The sequence below is a fragment of the Sminthopsis crassicaudata genome, chromosome 2 (genome assembly GCF_048593235.1).
Source record: "Sminthopsis crassicaudata isolate SCR6 chromosome 2, ASM4859323v1, whole genome shotgun sequence".
NCBI lineage: Eukaryota > Metazoa > Chordata > Mammalia > Dasyuromorphia > Dasyuridae > Sminthopsis > Sminthopsis crassicaudata.
In genome coordinates this window covers 519,681,484-519,699,409 of record NC_133618.1, presented here as the reverse complement: position 1 = coordinate 519,699,409, position 17,926 = coordinate 519,681,484, and the positions used below count along the sequence as shown (strand labels likewise).

The following is a 17,926-nucleotide window of genomic DNA, read 5'->3' as shown; positions in this document are numbered from 1 at the left end:
ATAACACTGGGAAAAGCAGTTGCTTTACTAAGCATTCCATAAATAAAAATCATAGGTCTAGTAAAAAATCTTATTACACATAAAAGTGATTTAATATCTTAATAATAAATACCTGTGAAATCATGATTGATGTCCAAGGGATTCTTTGAGAATGAGGATGATAGGGCTTTATGAATTGTTGGGTTTTCATTTTCTACTCCCTCATAATTGCTCAGAGATGAGGAGCAGAAAAGTCAGGTTCTCTGATGCAGAATCCCAGTGCTTTTTGTACAACAACATGCTGTGTCCCTGTTCTTTTGTGTTGTTAAATTTCTTTCCATCTCCCTTTTTCTCAGCCAATCAATACTCCTTCATTTCACATTCCTAAGCCTACTCAGGCAGTGGTGCAGTGTAGAGAAGGAGTCTTGATTGGGAGTCAAGAGACCTGGTTTTAATGCCACCTCAGTGAAGAACTGGCTACCTTAACCTCGGGTCAATCACTTTGCCTCTGAGCTGGGTGGCCTTCCTACCTTTCAGTTACTTCTCTTGGGCCCCTTCCAGTTCTAATAGTCAATGAATCCCTGGGAACTCAGGTGTCTGGTTCTCAATCTAAATCATCTCTTTATTATGTAAAGTTCCTGAGGGCATTTACTTCTAAATCCTCACCAGATTTGGAGACCACCAGTCTCCAGACTTCTGAGACCTATTTTCCTCTATACCCTTGATCCTCCTGCTGGCCCCTGATCCTTCTGATCCCGTCTCATCATCCTTCCTGCACATAGAGGTCAGTAAAAACTTTCAGATGGCCTGATTTTTGAAATTCAGCTAAAAGATTGCAATAGTTTAGCAGTGAAACTGTTATTTTCTTAAGGGCAAGGAAACGGGAGATTTTAAAGCTTACCTTTTTTGGGAACTTGCTTGGTGATATTCAACTTTCCAGCCTTTTTGAACAGTCCCCGAATCCCTCTACTTCCTTCTTCACTCTCATTATCTTTAATTGTGGCTTCTAATGCCAGTCTCTCTTGTTCTAATTTTTCTAATTCATCTGTTAATAGAAAACAAAGCCAGTGGCAAATTATTCATTTGTTTAGCTCAGAATCAGAGTTCACAATGATACTTTTATGAAATCTATGAAAATGAGGTAGATTTATATTTTTTCTTTCATTCTCTTTCTGTATAATATATATATGTACAGACATGTGTGTATATATGTACATATAGCTATCTATCTATGTGTGTGCATATATATATTATATATAATATGTTGTATGTGTATATTTCTATATCTATTTCCATGATCAGTTAGATGGCATAGTGGATAGAATGTCAGATTTGGAGTCAGGAAGACTTATCTTCCTCCTTCAAACCTGATCTCAAGTATGAATTAACAGTGTGACTCTGGACAAATCACTTAACTGTTTGCCTCAGTTTCTTCATCTGTAAAATGAACTAGAGAGGGAAATGACAAACCCCTCCCATATCTCTGCCAAGAAAAATCCAAAATGGGATCCCAAAGACATGACTGAAAATATCCATGATTAGTTACTAATTGTCAGAGACATAATTGGGTCCAATTCTTCCTAACTTCAAGGCCTCTATCCACTGGCTCACCATACCTTTCATATGTGTGTGTGTGTGGATATATGTCTGTATGATGTCTTTATATGCCTATTTTTGTCTACATACACAGAAATTGGATTTCTCTTGATAAAACTTAGATGACCTTAATTGCTTTGATTTGTTTATACCCTTAACTTTGAATTTTCTGTCTATAATGTGGAGGAAGTAGGGAGAAGGTTTTCTCACTTCCTGAATTGAGTCATATGAAGAGGTTCTTGTGGATTCTGATTTTTTAACAAATATTATAAGTTCCTCAATAACAGAGAAAATCTAAATTGAGATGACTTAGGGCCATTACCTTTGGCAAGGATATGAGTCATTAATAAGTAGACTTAGGTTACTTAAGGTTTGAGAAGGAATATCCTTTGCTATTTCCAAGGTATCTCTTAGCTCCTGAGTGAACAGTAGAGAAGATAGAAGGAAAATCAAGTAAATAGAACTGCCTGAAGGAAAGGGTTGGGAAAGAGTGAGTGCTACCTAAGAAGGAGTAGTACCTCACTTGCAAGAAAATATATAAATATGCATCACCACATAATGTATATCCATATATATATATATGTCTATGTACAGATACATACATACATATATGTGTTAATTACATAGTGAAGATGGATGGACCGTTCACACTGTTATTCATGCATGCCAAAAGAAAGGAAAGGTGAGGGGATATTTTGGAAAGTGTTTAGGGGATCTTGATTTTAAATATGCCACAAACTGGTATTGAGTAACTTAGGGAAAGATAGCATCTCTCTGAATGTGAACATATACACACACACCAAAAATATATCATTTTCTGATCATTTCAAAGTAGTGTATGCTTCAGTGAACAATATTAAGAAGGTAATAGTGAGTTTAGAGTAATGGTTGTTCATATTGTGAAGAAAAATACAGATTTTTTTTGGAAGAGTGAGTAATTCTTTTTTAATCTGCATAAAAAATTCCAAAACTGAGGTATGTAGTATCTTTTTCAGTGTGAGTGGCTATAGTACTTATGAAAATATCTGGACAAAGATATGGTATATAAAGCAATAAATTCATAAAAGTATTCCAGGCACACAGTAAATAGTCATTAACTGCTGGATTAAATTGAAATCCAAATGTAACAATTAAAGATCATGAAGCTAAATAATAAATTATAGTTGCCATAGACAAAAATTTACCACTAAAGGGAAAACAAACAAACAAACAAACAAACAAACAAAAAAACATCCATCAATGACTCCTTCTGAGAGTGAAATAGTCTGTGATGGTGACAGTATATACTCATATTCTCCTTTCTCTTTGGAAATAAAAGGAAAAGGGAAAAAACAAGTCTTTTGATTTCATCACTCAACTGAAACTCCTTGCTCCAAAGTTATCTGTGATCTCTTAATTGCCATATTCAGTGACTTTCCCTCAATCCTCATTTTTCTTGGGTTTTATGTAGGATTAGTGTTGGGCCTGGAGTGAGGAAGAGGCCTCTTCCTGAGTTCAAATCCAGGATTAGTTTATCAGTTCTGTGCCTCTGGGCAAGTCACCTAACCTTATTTGCCTTACTCTTCCCCTTCTGTAAAACAAGCTGGAAAAGGAAATGGCAAACCACTTCAGCGTCTTTGCTAAGAAAACCCAAAACAGGGCCATGAAGAGTCGGATTCCACTGAACACAACAGCAAATACAAGATTAGAAATGGTTGTCTATCATCTTCCCTGAGATCCTTTCTCTTGGTTCTCCTTCTACTCATATGACCACTCCTCTATCTCCTTTGTTAGATCATCAAAAATATCCCACCTTCTAACTGAAGATATGTACCCCAGGTCCCTATCAGAGACCCTCCTCTTCTCTTTATTTCCCCAATAATTCCCATGATTTCATTAATCATTTTTATACAAATCTGCATAACCAGCCCTAGTCTAGCCCCTTACTATCTATTGGACATTCACAGCTAGATGCTCTGTAAGACCCTCAAACTCAATATAGTCACAAAATTCATACAAAGCCCACCATCTCTCTGAGTCTCCCTCTTTCTGTTCAGGGTACTGCCATCCTTTTACTCACTCTCTCTCAGAGTCATTCTTGACCATACTTTCCCTCTCCCTAGATGACCAATTGGTTGTAAGATCTAGTTAAATCTGTCTAACCACATTTCTTTTGTCTGTCCTTTCCTTTTCAGTAATGTATCATCTCCCTTGTTAAGACAGTGTCCGTTTCTCCCCTGGGCCTTCTAATTGATCTCCTTGCTACAATCTCATGGTCAATGTGATAGTCCTAAATAATAGGATGAGCACTTCACTCTGCCTCAATAAAATCCAGAGACTTCCCAGAATCAGATACATTTTTGTCATTTCGAACCTCTTTCAACTTGGATCCAAACTCTTTCCAAGCGTGATACATAAGTTCTCAACAGACTCTATGGTATAGTAAACTGGCCCTCCAGGTGTTCCTCACTCACCACATCCCGTTTCTCATCTCAATGTCTCAATCTCACTGTCAAAGCCTCTGCCACCTGCTATAGGAAGTGTTTCTCCAGATCCCCATCTTCTGTTTCAGTTGCAGCTGACTATTTGAAACTCCATTTTTTTTTCTTTTTGTATTTTTTTGTAAATTTCCTTCTCCATCTCATTTTGCAGATGAGGAAACTGAGGCAAAGAGGATTAAGTGACTTGCCCAGGATCACACAGTAAGTATCTGAGGCCAGATTTGAACTCAGATCTTCCTGACTCTAGACCTAATGTCATTTTTATTTGCCCAGTAGTATTTCATTTTTCCAAATACATATAAAGATGGTTTTCAACATTCACTTCTACAAAACTTTGTGTTCCAGTAGGCCTAGCATTCTAACCAGTACGCTACCTAGTGCCCCTCCCCCAACCAAAAATACTGGCTAGATTTCTTTCTTAAGGACCGTACCTTAAACCAAAACCAATCTTATTATCATTGATAAGGCACCATTGGTCCTAGGCCAAGCCACATTGGTCATTGTTTGGGTCCTGATTAACTCAGATTGAATGTCAATAGCAATCATTTCTGCTTTGTCCAGAAATCCTGATGGTCTTCCCCTCCTAAATGTATTTATTTAGATTTTTTTTAAATTTGGCTAGGTGAAAGAGGAGATTTTTTTTGTCCCACTTGCTATCTAGCCTTAATCACTGAATGAGTGTGACTTCAGTCAAACTGAGATTTGTTGAAGACTTTAGCTTTAAAAGGCCAGGGTCTCCCACTGCATCCAAGACCACCTCCACTCATCCTGATCTACATCTTGCCAATGGACCCAGCTGGCTCTGGAAGGAAAAGTCTAGAGGTGACCTTGCCCTCACTTAAATCCAAATCATTTGCATGTCATGGTATCCCCTTCCTGATGTCATGGTCTTCTTCAAGAGTGAAAAACAAACAAAAATTTTTGTATGCCTCTTGCTTGTGTATTGTAGATACTTAACTGTGTGCGAGTTGTCTTCTTGATAACATGTGAGATTCTTGAAAGCAGATTACTAGATTTCATTATTTTTTTCTTATAGCCTTAGCACTTACCCTAGTGCCTGGTACATAGAGGGGATTTAGATATAAAGATCTGGCTATTTTCTTCAGATTTTTTTTTTACTGTTTTTGAAGAAAAGATGTATACTTCAATATGTCTTATTTCAAAAGAAGCAGAGAAGCATTATTTCATCAGTATGCTGTTCCCTTTACATATGCAGAACACAATTCCTTCATGCCTCATGAGTTGCTGGAACCCAAAAAATCATTACTTCATGGTCAACCATCTTATGATAAACCTTTCCAAATTTGGTGAAGCTAATACTCATTTTAAGTTGATACAGGTTATCACCTCTGAAAAGTATTATTGTGGGAGTTTCATGGAGGTTCTAAAGAAACAGAAAGACCACCATAAATAAATATAGTCAGAAATGTTATGGAAGAATGAACAAAAATTTCTGGCATTGTTATGAGAAAAAACTTCCATCCAGTATGTTTAAATGCCAGTCTTCTTCATATGGTTGGCTTTTTTTTTTCCCTAGGGAGAGAGGCTGTATGTTCTCATGATTTATCAATTATGTACTAATTAACTTCCAAAATGGTCAAATCTCCCAAATGAGTACATACTACAGTTCCATTAAATTTGCTGGCATTTTCCCAGTATTTAACTATTAATCTTTTGGTAATGACATTAGATTTAGGGTCAAATAGTTTATATTATTTCCCCAATGTGCAGAAGGTCCTTGAGATCAGTAGCCAATGAAAATCAGAAAAACAAAATTGATGGTATCAAAGATCAGATGTGAGCTAATCTCATAAAGGCATTACGTTAGGGGTCATGATTCTTAAACTTTGATGGTGACTACGTGACTATGGGTAAGTTTTACCATTCCTATATGATCAGAACTGGACCTAGTGATTTTTGTACTTGAGACAAATGACATGAAAGGTATTCTCAGTTGAGGTGCAGGAGATTGGGGTGAAGAGACCTAGGCCCTAAGTTCTGTTTTTTTTTTTTAATGCCACAAAAGGCCTTCAGGTGCAATCAGTACTCTAAATTCAAGGCAGCATGACATGGTGGTTAGAGAGCTGGCCTTTGAGTCACGAAAACCTGAGTTCAAGTTCAACTTCTGATAAATAATGACTCTGTGACCAGAAGTCAGAAATATAAACTCTCAGGGCTCTAGACAATCCATTAAGACTGTACGTTGCAAAATAATCTTTTTTTTTTTTTTTTTTTTTTTTTTTGGTAAGGGAGATTTTCTATCCATATTTCAGTTTTCTATCCTATATACCATATATGAGTATCCTATCCATATATCAAGTCTGGTCATTAGTTTGGCAAATCCCCAATATAGTTGCCCTATCTAGTTTTTTTTCTATGTAAGATGATACTTCCTTCCCTCTATCTTCCTCTATCTCACTTGCAACCTATCCTTTTTGCACTTGTTTATGCCCTCTCATTGGGGTATTCTCAAAATGCAGTGATAGAGCATTGAGTCAGGAGACAGTAAGACCTGAGTTCAAATCTTATCTCAGATATTTATTATCTGTGTGACCCTGGGCACATGACTGAAAACCCTGAATAATACCCTCTCATTGGGTACCTATTGCAAGGTTTCATGACCATTTATTAGTAATCCAATATTCTGCACTGCAGGAAAAATTAAAAATGCCTTCAGTATGAAAAGAGCTTGAAGAAAGACGTGAGACTTGAAGAAAGATGTTCTAATACAGGCCATCAGCAGCATACATGCAAATTCCAGAACTGGTTTTTATTATACAATTAAAATTGGAGAATTTTCAGAACAGTGTAGTCCCATGAGATCCTCACTGGGATTATTTTAATTTTGGTCAATTGATTTCCATTTCTTCATTATTAAATAAGCAGGAATATCCTTGGGCACCTGGTATAACACAGTTAATTCCTCCAGAGCTGTAGCCTCTGATTTTTATATTTTTAAGCCCACACAGATAGATGTAGACCCATATGGGCTGTGCACAGATATTTTCATTAGTGTTCTGGCTAATGGCACACTGTCCCCTCAATGAAACGGGAGAGGATTCTTTAAGCTGTCTTGGTTTACTGGATTTTGGGGGCAGGTCACTTGTGGGTTAACAAGGATGCTGCAAGAATCTGAATAGAGCCAGCTTCTTCTGAATAATGGGGTGGGAAGGGGGCTGCCCTGAGAATTTCTTTGTTGGCCCAGCCCCAGCGCACCCTGTGATTCAGTTACTAAATGTCTTACACTTTCTCCTCTAGTCTGGGCAAGGGAGAAAAGATGTGCCTTTGTAATGGAGTCGGCAGGCTGACTGAAGACCTGGGCTCTGTTCCAACTCTTTGACTGAGTGCTTTGTTGGAACAGCCACCCAGGACAGAGCAGATTGCAAAATGCCAGGCCAAAGAGACAGCACTGGCTCTGACTTACCTTGTAGCCTTCTTTCACTCAAATCTTCTGCCTTAGTAGTGGAGACTAGAAGGGACCTCAAAAGATATCTTGTCCAACCCCTTCATTTTACAGAAGAGGGTATATGGTATATATATAGTAGATAGCAAGTTGGGACTGGGGTCAGGGAAATCGCTGTTCTAATCCTGGCTACAGACATTTATTAGCTAGGGGATTCTGGGCAAATTCTTTAAACTTCTCTTACCCTCAATTTTAAAAATCTATTAATTGGGGGTAACAATAACACCTTTTCCACAAGGTTGTTGGGAGGTTCAAGTAAGATATCACATATAAAGTACACAGCAAACTTCAAATTATTAAAATTGTTATGATAAGAAAACTAAGGCTTGTTTCCTGTTTCTTTTGTTTCCTGTGACTTTCTTTTTTTTGGTCTATGCCTGGAAAGTCGGGATTCAAATCCATTTCTTCCTCCTCTAAATCCAGTGCAGCTAAAATGGATTATTCATTGTCTTTTAGTTCCTATTTATCTTCTTTTTTGCCTCTTATATTTTACTCTGCCTATTTATCCCTTTTCCTTCTGCTCCCCCATTTGTTTATTTTTCTTTTTAAAGGTCCATTTTATATGGTCCTCCTTCATGAAACCTCTGATTTGGTTCCTCCCATCCCAGCTGAAAGTGATCGCTCCCTATTCTATCTTGTTTCTTCACGTATCTCCCCCAATAGTCTTAAAGGTTAGTTCCTTGAATGGATTTAATGGATGAAAAAGAGCCCTGGATCCCAGGCTGCTGATGATGTGTAGAGCCAAAGCAATCATGGGTAGAGTTGATTTCAGTGCTTCCAGTAATGGATGAGAAGAAATGAATAGCACTGACCATGTGGCACCCAATATGGTGGCTAATTATTGCTCCCTCTGCCACATCACCTGTTTGTCAGTATGGTCGACTTTTGTTTTTAAAATCCCCCAGGCTTATTCTATGAATTCCTGCATGTGTTAAGTACTAAAAACATGGAACAATCACTCCTTGGCTGATTGGACAGAAGGACTGACAGACAAGAAAGCCTGCTTGGGAAATCATATTCTTATTCAATGTATCTCTCTTCTTTATTAATCATAAACTTGGATTCTTTCTGTGGTCAATCAACCCTGAGCTGTAAATGTTAATATGAATAAAGTCTGGTTAAGATAAGTGTACTCAGCAGTCCTACAGTACTTGCCTTACAATCAAGTAATTATTTACTACATCACCATCTGTCTTTATTTTGTTAAGCTCTTTGATCAGATACAGCAGCATCAATGGGCTGCCTCCATGCTCATAAATCTTGCTGTGTTTATACTCAATTCTTGACCAAAATAGATGGTGAATCACAGTTCAGCAATTTATTTACTGCTGGTCCAATTTGAGCTATTTGCATAGGTAGAACATTTTTGTTAAATACACATGGAAAGTAGAGAATAAAAAAAAGAGATAGTTTTTATTTTCTTTTAGGGAAATGGATTAATTTATTAAGAGAAAGTAGCCTTTATTAGAAGTGAATGAACTCAGTAAGAGACTGTTAGTATGTTATGAACATTGATCTGTTTCGTAAAAAAAAGAAAAAAAAAAGAGTTCCTTCTATTCTATTAGATTGTGACATGGTATAGAAGTAATCTTCATTTACTGGTAAATTACCTATAAAGCAGATTTGTATTCAGAGACTCTACTTTATTAACTACAGTATATGGGCATACTGAAATGGCTAATATTTTCTTTAAATTAGAATCTGTGATGACTCTACGTGGCCTGGATTGGATAAGATATTATGATGATCATTAACATACTGTAATGTAATAGTTAAGATTTATCAGTCTCTTATTAAATCCTATATTAGAGTATAATCTAATGGAACCCAAGATTATTTTCCCCAATTCAAAACCTAATATGAGATTTGCATCATAAGTTACATAAACTTCAAAACGATGCATGGAAATGTGACTCAGAGTTAATTTCTATCATTACATTTCTGTTGTTCATGTTCGTCATGTATATTTGTATTTCATTGTTCTTTGTTTACCCTAGATAGTTGGTACTTATAATTATTTCATTAGAAGCAGACTGTACTTTCCTTTTCTCAACTAAGAAGCAGAATATTTCAAATATCAAAGTTGATTTAAATAGGATATATATCCCTTGGGAAATTAAGAGGGGATGTAGTTCAGTGCTGGAATTCTTTTAAAAAATGCTGTGATATTTTTTCATTGTATTGCTTTACAGAAACTAAACTGATGGTTCATTCTGTGACAATCAGGGGCAGATGGAGAAGAGGAGTTCACGTTTTCTCAGTTTCTCTCTCTTTTAGCTTGAAGCATAAGAAACAAATGCTTACCAAGTGCTTTGTGAATTATAAAGTGCTATGAAATGCAAACTATTATCATGAATACTTTAACATTTTGATTTAATATTCAGTCCCTTTCTCATCTCTCTCATAGTACTTTGACTTTACTTCTCATAGGCACTTACCACTCTAGTTTGAATTATTGACATCCTTTTCTTGTGCCCCTTATTTGATTGTGAGCTTCTTGAATTCAAAAGTTGTGCCTCATTTACCTTTGTATTTCCATTTTCTAGGATGGTGCCATGCACATAAATGCTCTTTGCTAAATGTTTATTAAGCAAAATCAAACAGTAGCCTAATTTTTAAATGAAAGTTAATTGGTAAATACAGATCCAAATATATGGAAGAAGTTAGGTTAGATACAAGAACAAAGAGATTTATTTATTTCCTTGAATACATTCTTGATAAGCCTTTCCCTGTCTCTTGTATCCAATTATCTGTCAATTCTTGACAATTCTACTTCCACATTTCACTTCTTTCCATTCATATGGCAGACTCTCATCACTTTTTACTTGGACCATTACAATTGTTTCTGAATTCTTCTCCTTGCTTCTAGTCTCTTCCCTTTCTAATTCACCTTCCTCACAATTGGCCAGAATAATTTTCTCTTAATTGTGGAATATTTTAACTTTTATTTATATTTCTAGTATTTGGCTGGATCAGGCCTACAGTTACAAGTCAATACAGAAAATACTATTGGGGAAGATCTGTATATACTTTTAATCTAAGAAGCAAATATGAGTTAGTACTTACCTTGTACCTGCAGAACCTGAGAGATATCAAATCCTTGGCTGATTCTGACAATTACCACGCCAATCTCAAAATCAAAAGCATCACTGAAAGAAAAATAAAAATAGAAGCATTTTTATCCTAGAAGAGACATTTCAAACTGTTATTGAAAAAGTTACACAGATGCTGATACTATCAAGTAATTAAAATGATATGGTGAAAACCCTAATGAGGGTGGGCTTTTCCAAATTTCTCCTTATGCATTACTTTCCTGATTTAAATATATCAAACATCAGCAACAAATAAGATCAATTAGGAATCATTTTAGTTAATCAATAAAAATCAACAAGAAACTAGACTGACCACAAGATTATAAAGTCAATTTTCCTATCTTGAAAAAATGGAAACATGGGTCTTTAAAAGATAATAAAAAAAGACAAAGCCTTCCTGTATTTAAGATCAGAGAAGGTTTGGGCTGAAAAGTATTTTAGAGATAATATACGGTAGGAAGAGAATGCTTGGGGAATCATGAGATATGGATTCGGATATCAGGTGTGCCATTTAGCCTCTGTGTGAAGAAAACCATTTGCATCTTTTCTGAGCCTCAGTCTGCCCCTTTCTAAAATGAGAGCCTCATTCTGGAGGGTTTCTCATGTCCTTGTCAGCTCTGCCATTTTATGATTTAACTATCTGCCTGGCCACTTGTCCCTGCGTGTTCCTAGTTGCCACAGTGAGGGGCTTCAGCGGGCACTTCAAAGCTCTGCCCTGTCTCAGATTGCTAGCTGGTGGTTGATAATCCTCACTGGGCCTTTGAAGATGACAAAATGATGTTTATTGAGCCCAGCCTTGTTATACATTAGCTTACAGCCAGATGGCAGTGAGCACCAATAAACAACTGTGCTGACTGCTAGATTAGATATACCTAATGATGAAGGTGCAGGACAGTTATTGGACTCTAGGTTTGTGAGATTCTGTGCTGTTTTTACTGTTTTGTGAGGGGCACATTTGTCTACCGCCCTTGGAAGGAGTGAAAAACTCTGGGTTTGCAGGAGGAAATAGCATTCAGAGAAAAAAAAAAAAGAATTATCCTCTGAGAAAATTCAACTCCTTGTTCTGTTCTGGTTCTGCTGGCAAGTACCAGGCTCAGAATCACCCCACACTCTGTTCCCCTTGGGCAGCAGGAAAAAAGCAATATTAGGGAAAACCAGGTACCAAAAGCAGTCCCAGGGATGGATCCAGATTTAAGGAAAAGATTTTATGATGTACTCAATTAATGGGTTCTTTAAGCTTATTCTGTTAGGTAAAATTGAGAGGCAGAGTGGTATAAGAGTTAGAGATCTGGTAATGGTGTCAAAAAGGGCTAGGCTCAAGTCTTGCTTCTGATACATATTAGTTATATGATTATGGGCAAGTCACTTATACTCTCAGGGCCCTTAGGCAATCCTCAGGAATGTTAGCTCATAGAGAAAGTCACTAGCCTGTCCCATAAGAGGCAGTTTCCAAAATGGGAGTTAACTATCCTGATGAGTTCCAGACAAAGTAAATGGTATATTTAATTTCAGAAGGTGAAGAACTTCCTTTATATTTTTCAGTTCACCACAGGACAAAATACTCAGTTAAAAAATTCACAGGTATGTTATTAAAGCCATATCATGTACAAGCTGCTGATGTATGGCAACAGATATAGTTATCATCTTGATTTCTAGTCCAGCAAAGGGGGTAAAGGATTGGACTAGTTTAAGAAATATTCAGTATGTACAAAAGGCTTTCTTTTCTGTGCAAATGGGCTTTTTCTATTATAGCCTCTAGTACAACGTAAAAGGATATCTAGTCCCTAGCACATAGTACAAAAAAAAAAAAAAAAAAAAAAAAAAGAGGGAGAAACATTGTTGGTTTGGACCAGAAAGGATGCTGGAACAAACTATACAGTAGAGATTCCTATTGCCCTATGGTGGATGCCTCCTTAGATATCAAGCCAGAGGAAAAAAACATTCCTCTTCAGCCCTCTCCAATGCACCCCCAACTATGATTATTGACCATTTGGGACAGTACCTATAAGAAGTAGTTAGCTAGTTACTCATAAGTATTTGGGGGAGGAGAAAAGACAAAATATTTTCCCCTCTTTTGAACTTCTGGATTATTTGCTCTTTAGTACAAATCAGACAACTGAATCAAAGGGTCTTTTTGTTTCTTACTTTTTAATAGGGACCATTAACTCTATTAGCTGCCAGTACTGAAATATCAGTAATCACAGAGAAACTGGAAGGTCTAAAAGTTCTGTGCCCCTTGAATAAGAGAAGGGGCTGTCATGATGAGGAAGAAATGTACAGGTATAGAGAAGTACAGATACCAGTTTGGGGCCACTTGCAAATGATGGCATCTCTGGGAGAATTATTAGAGGCAGTATATAAAGTACAATGCCAGCACTTTGCTCATACTAGTGAGCAAACTTACTGTGGAACTGCTGACACGGGATTTGGAGAGCATCATACTAACCCTGTGAAGGAATGGTCTAAGGTGTGAGTTTAGCCCTGCAGCTCATGGTGGTAATGGCATTTTATATGAGTTATGTGGCTTCTTGTTAGTTCTGCCCATGAGGGTGGAGCAAGTCCTTGTCTATATGTGTGTAGAGTAATGGATCTCTGAATAGCCCTACTGATTTGATCTGTTCTTGGGTTGTAGTATTATTGACTTAGGTGAGAAATTGTAGGAAGTTACCATCACATAGCATCTTGTGATAGTAAGATTTGATCCTATGGGGCTGACTAGTATACTTCCTTCATTAACAGTGAAGGTACAGTAATAGGAAGAAACAATAGCTACATTAGGCATTATCTCACTAGTACTGTAGTAATCACTTTTTAAAAATTCCATGTCATCAAATAGTATTTTCACTCTTTTTGTTGTTTGATTGTTTTTTGTTTTCTATTTTTTTCCTTTTTGATTTGATTTTCTTGTACAGTATGATAATTGTGAAAATAGATATAGAAGAATTGCATGTTTAACATATATCAGATTACTTGCTGTCTAAGGGAGGAAGGAGAAATGAGGGAGAAAAAATTTGCAACACAAGATTTTGCAAGGGTGAATGTTGAAGACTATCTATACAAATATTTTGAAAATAAAAAGCTAAAAAAATATCCCATGTCTAAATTAGTTCACATCTCACTAATACTTGTACTCTTCAAAAGGAAATAACATTTAGGAGTTTTCATATTACAGAGAGGATCTTATGGTAAAGAAATGCTAAATAAACTATTCAAGATCTAGAGGAAGTCAGGGCCTGAATTAGGACTGACATTTGAACATCAGATATTCAATATTCATCTTTTATAGATTCTTTTTATAGATTCTGTAAATAGGTTTTAGTGAGTAAAAATCTCCAGCTTTTTTTTGAAACCAAAGGTGAAAGTGGCATGAATGAAATAATTCTCACCTCCTATAGGACCTAGAAACAGTGATAATATCATTAGTTTTATTTATAGATAATCCAGAGTAATTTCAGATTCTGTTTTCCTTGGGATAAAAGCAATTCTATATGGCACATATATGTCTTAAACACTGTGTTGGTTAGGGTTTTATTTTATCATTTAAAGAAATACGTTTTAAAAATCATCACTTACTGTATAATTCCCACATAGTTCTCAATCTCTGCAGGGGGAGCTTTCCTCCAGTTTTTTTTAAATCCGATCACTATAGTGTTTGGTTTCATTCTGCCCAAGCCCGAGGCCTAAACAGTACATAAAAACATGGACACTCCTTACCATATATATAAAATACTGAAGCAAATGAAAAATAATGGTCCAAAGATCACTGAAGTAATGTTCTAGAGATTTCGAAGATTAGATTACATTTTACTGTGTGTCCTTCATGCCCGTAACCAAGCATAAAATAGAAAGATTAGTTCTAAATCATCTCAGCCATAAATGGTTTTTAGATGACAGAAATGTAGCTTTTCTAAATTAGCATTCATTTGCATTTCTTCTGACATACACTCATTAAAATGGTTCAATAATTTAAAATCAAGAAAGGGTTGGTTTAGTGGCTGGCATGCTTATTATAACAGAGTGGTACCAAACTCTTTTTCAACTGTAACATCTGTAATGTCGCTAGTAATGAGGTTCATCTTTAGATTGCTGACATGCAAAGGCCACTAAAGGATGAATCTGTGGCAGCAGTTGAAATGGAACAGGGACATGTTTCCAGAACCAAATCTACTGCACTGAGCACACTGTATGTACCAATTCCAAACCTTCCAAGTGGTAGCCATACATACACCCAATTCCCTTTTGGTTACATGATCTAAATGCCAGTTCCATCAGTTAATACTAGGAAGTTGACTTACAGTATAGAAATATGTGAAAATATATTTATCATTCAGTTTAACCAGAATAGTTGGAATCTCTGTGGTCTAAATGTAGATCTACTTGAAGTAACTTTATTCATTTTCCCCTGCTCTGGACCCTCTTGTCTTCTCCCTCTATTACTTTGCTTAGTGATCTCATCAGCTCCTATGGTTTCAGTTATCATCTCTATGCATGTGACTCTCTATTTGTCCATCATTCCCAATCTTTTCCACATCTACACCTGCCTATTAGATGTCTCACACTGGATATCCCATTGCCATTTTAAACTCAATGTGTCCCAAACAAACTCATTGTTACCATCCATTAACAATATAATACTTAATTTATGAAATTGACAACTATGAGTTGAGAGAGGCAGGTTAGCCTATGTAAGTGAAGACTTTACCTCTTCAATGGAGACTGAAGAAAATGAGGAGATAATAGAGAATTAAGAGGAATCTGGAGGTGTAGAGTGGGGAAAGATGAAGAGGGCTTCTATTTTCTTAGGAAAATAGGAGATGGCTTTTAGGAAGGGGAACAAAGGAGAGAAGAGAATGTTTGGAATAGCTCCAGTAGAGATTGTGATGGAATGCTAATAAGGGAGAAATAAAAGTATTTCTAAACATCAGTAAGGGCTCAATTGAGATTAAATAACATAAATTTGTGGGAAAGCCATCTGGCAGAGTTGTGTGATTTTATCTAGGAGTGTTCAGTGGCATATAAGTAGGAATAGAGAAGGCAGATGATGACCATGACCTAGGATTCTAGTTTGGCGAAGTGTGTCTGATGACAGAGCGAAAGGACAAAGTACTTAAGGAAAGCTTGATGGTTGAATAGGTCAACCATGTGATCAAGATTGGAAAGATGGAAAATGCAACTATAATAAAGATAATGAATCTTGGAAAACTAAAAAGAGATAAAGAACTGGAAGATTGTAGGGAGTGTGGAGATTCTATAGAAGGGATGACACAAAAGTAGATATTGGAGAATAGATGGTTATGGAGGTCAGGCAAATGAACTTCAGAGTTCTGGATCATTGAGGTGGTGACTATTAAACTATTAAACATGACTATTAAACAGAGTTCTGACATCCATATAATAATCTTATGTGAGCTCAACAATCAGCTTCTGTATTCTCTTGTATTTTCAGCTAGTTGTAGACCTCTTAAGATAAAATATCCCACAAAAAATAAATAATTTGCAGAAGCCTCGCTGCTTATTTTTCCTATTTTTCATCTGGAGTACCTTTGATATGTGGGCAGCTCATGTAAATTTTAAAGAGATGAGCATGTACACATAGGAATTTTTAGTTACTTTTGCCCTCAGTAATAATATTTCTGTAATAATAATATTTATAGTTTTCCCTCCAAAATCATTTAGTATCTTCTCTACTTTTGTATATCTTGAGAATAGATCCTTCAGTAGTAACAAAACTGTTCCACAGCCACACCCTTGTATAGGCCCTTGTGTCTGGATTATTACAAGTCTTCTAGTTGATCTTTGTCTCCTCCTATTCCAATCCATTTTCCATTGAACTGCCTAAGCAATTTTCCTGAGATACAAGTCTGACCTGTTACTGCCCTCAGCTCCCATTACCTTATTCTATTATGGATATATCTTGTATGCTCATAATTAGCTGTTTACATATTACATATTGTCTCCCCCATTAGAATGTGATCTCCTAAAGGGCAAATGCTCAGTTTTCTTTTTAATCCTCAGAACTTGGCCCAATGCGTGGCACATAGTGAGTACTTGTTGATTGACTGACTGACTGTCACATCCATCATGGTTCCCTGTATTTTTAAATCCTGCATGTTCTTGATTTGTTCCAGCTTTTCTTCTTGATTGCATCTTCTTTAGGACCACCTTGTCTTCTTCATGAAGCATATGTACCTTATTCATTAGATTTCCATGGAATAGAAAATTGAGCACACCTCCCCTTATAGCAGAGAAGTAGGGGACCATTGTGACAGAATGCTATCTATATACATTGTCAGGTACAGTTACTGGAAATATTTTGTTTAATTTTTTTATAATAAGATAGGTTTCAATATGGAATGATGCTGGGACATGAATGCTTTAAAGACAAACTATGTAAATAAAATGTATTTTTAAAAGAAAAAAGGCAAAGTTTCTTATATTCATTCCTGAGGGTATAACCTATCCTTGGTTTTCTGAATTTCCATATTCAGAAGAGTCACAAGTTAGGACCATATTCAACATGACAGAAATGCTTTTCTAGGCAGGACAGGAAATAAAAAGGATAATGTAGATTAAAAATGGATTGTCTTGGACCCTCAGAATTAAGGATTTAGAAAAAAGCATCACTATTTTCTTATCATCTGAAAAACATGCACAAAGTCATTCACTAAATAGAATAATTTTTGATACAACAAACCCATATTTAGATGGAGTCTATCAAAAAATCTCTTTGGCTCATGTCCTCACTTGTGGAAAACCTGAGAATGTATGTCTCTATTTGTTTTGCTTTTTCCAAAAGGCCCTCAGCTTTCTGGCATTTAGGTTAACAAAAATTGACCATGGGACAGGTTTTCTTTAACTCTCCTAAATTTGCCAAGTAAGCTCTAAATCCTAATTATTGTCTGGATAAAGTTTCTGGAGGTTGTCAAGCAGTCCTCCTCTGTGGTAGGTCTAATACCTGCAAAGCCACTTGAGTCACAGCACCAATAAAGAATTACCCATCTGGATCAGGGCCATCTCAGAGGCCATCTAATCCAATATCTTTCCTTTACACATGAGGAAATTTAGGCTTACAAAAGTTACATAATCCCTCAAGGTCGTGTAGGTAGTTAAAATTTGAATCCACTGACTCCAGAGACATTGGTCTTTCCACTGTTCTATGGTGCCTCCTGAAACAGAGACAAGCTACTTTTTGGTATATGTTGTGTTGATGTCTCCAAGTCTAAGGTCAAGGTCTGTGGAGTAGCTTTTCTCTGGTCTGATTCAATCATCATTTCATCTTTTGTCTGGTGTAAGCTACTTGATAAACATAGTTTCCT

General features: G+C 36.4%; 1 protein-coding gene across 6 annotated transcripts in view; it reads right to left on the bottom strand.

The window, feature by feature from the left end:
• The window catches only part of SLC12A1 (solute carrier family 12 member 1), a 124,192-nt gene that overhangs the window by 23,485 nt on the left and 82,781 nt on the right, over window positions 1-17,926 (bottom strand). For all 6 annotated transcript variants that reach the window (XM_074294424.1, XM_074294429.1, XM_074294430.1 and 3 more), the window contains exons 19-21: window positions 14,184-14,290; window positions 10,585-10,667; window positions 881-1,024 (exon numbers count right to left, since the gene is read on the bottom strand). In XM_074294424.1, the coding sequence (XP_074150525.1) occupies window positions 881-1,024; window positions 10,585-10,667; window positions 14,184-14,290 (334 nt within the window). The remainder of the gene's footprint in view (window positions 1-880; window positions 1,025-10,584; window positions 10,668-14,183; window positions 14,291-17,926) is intronic.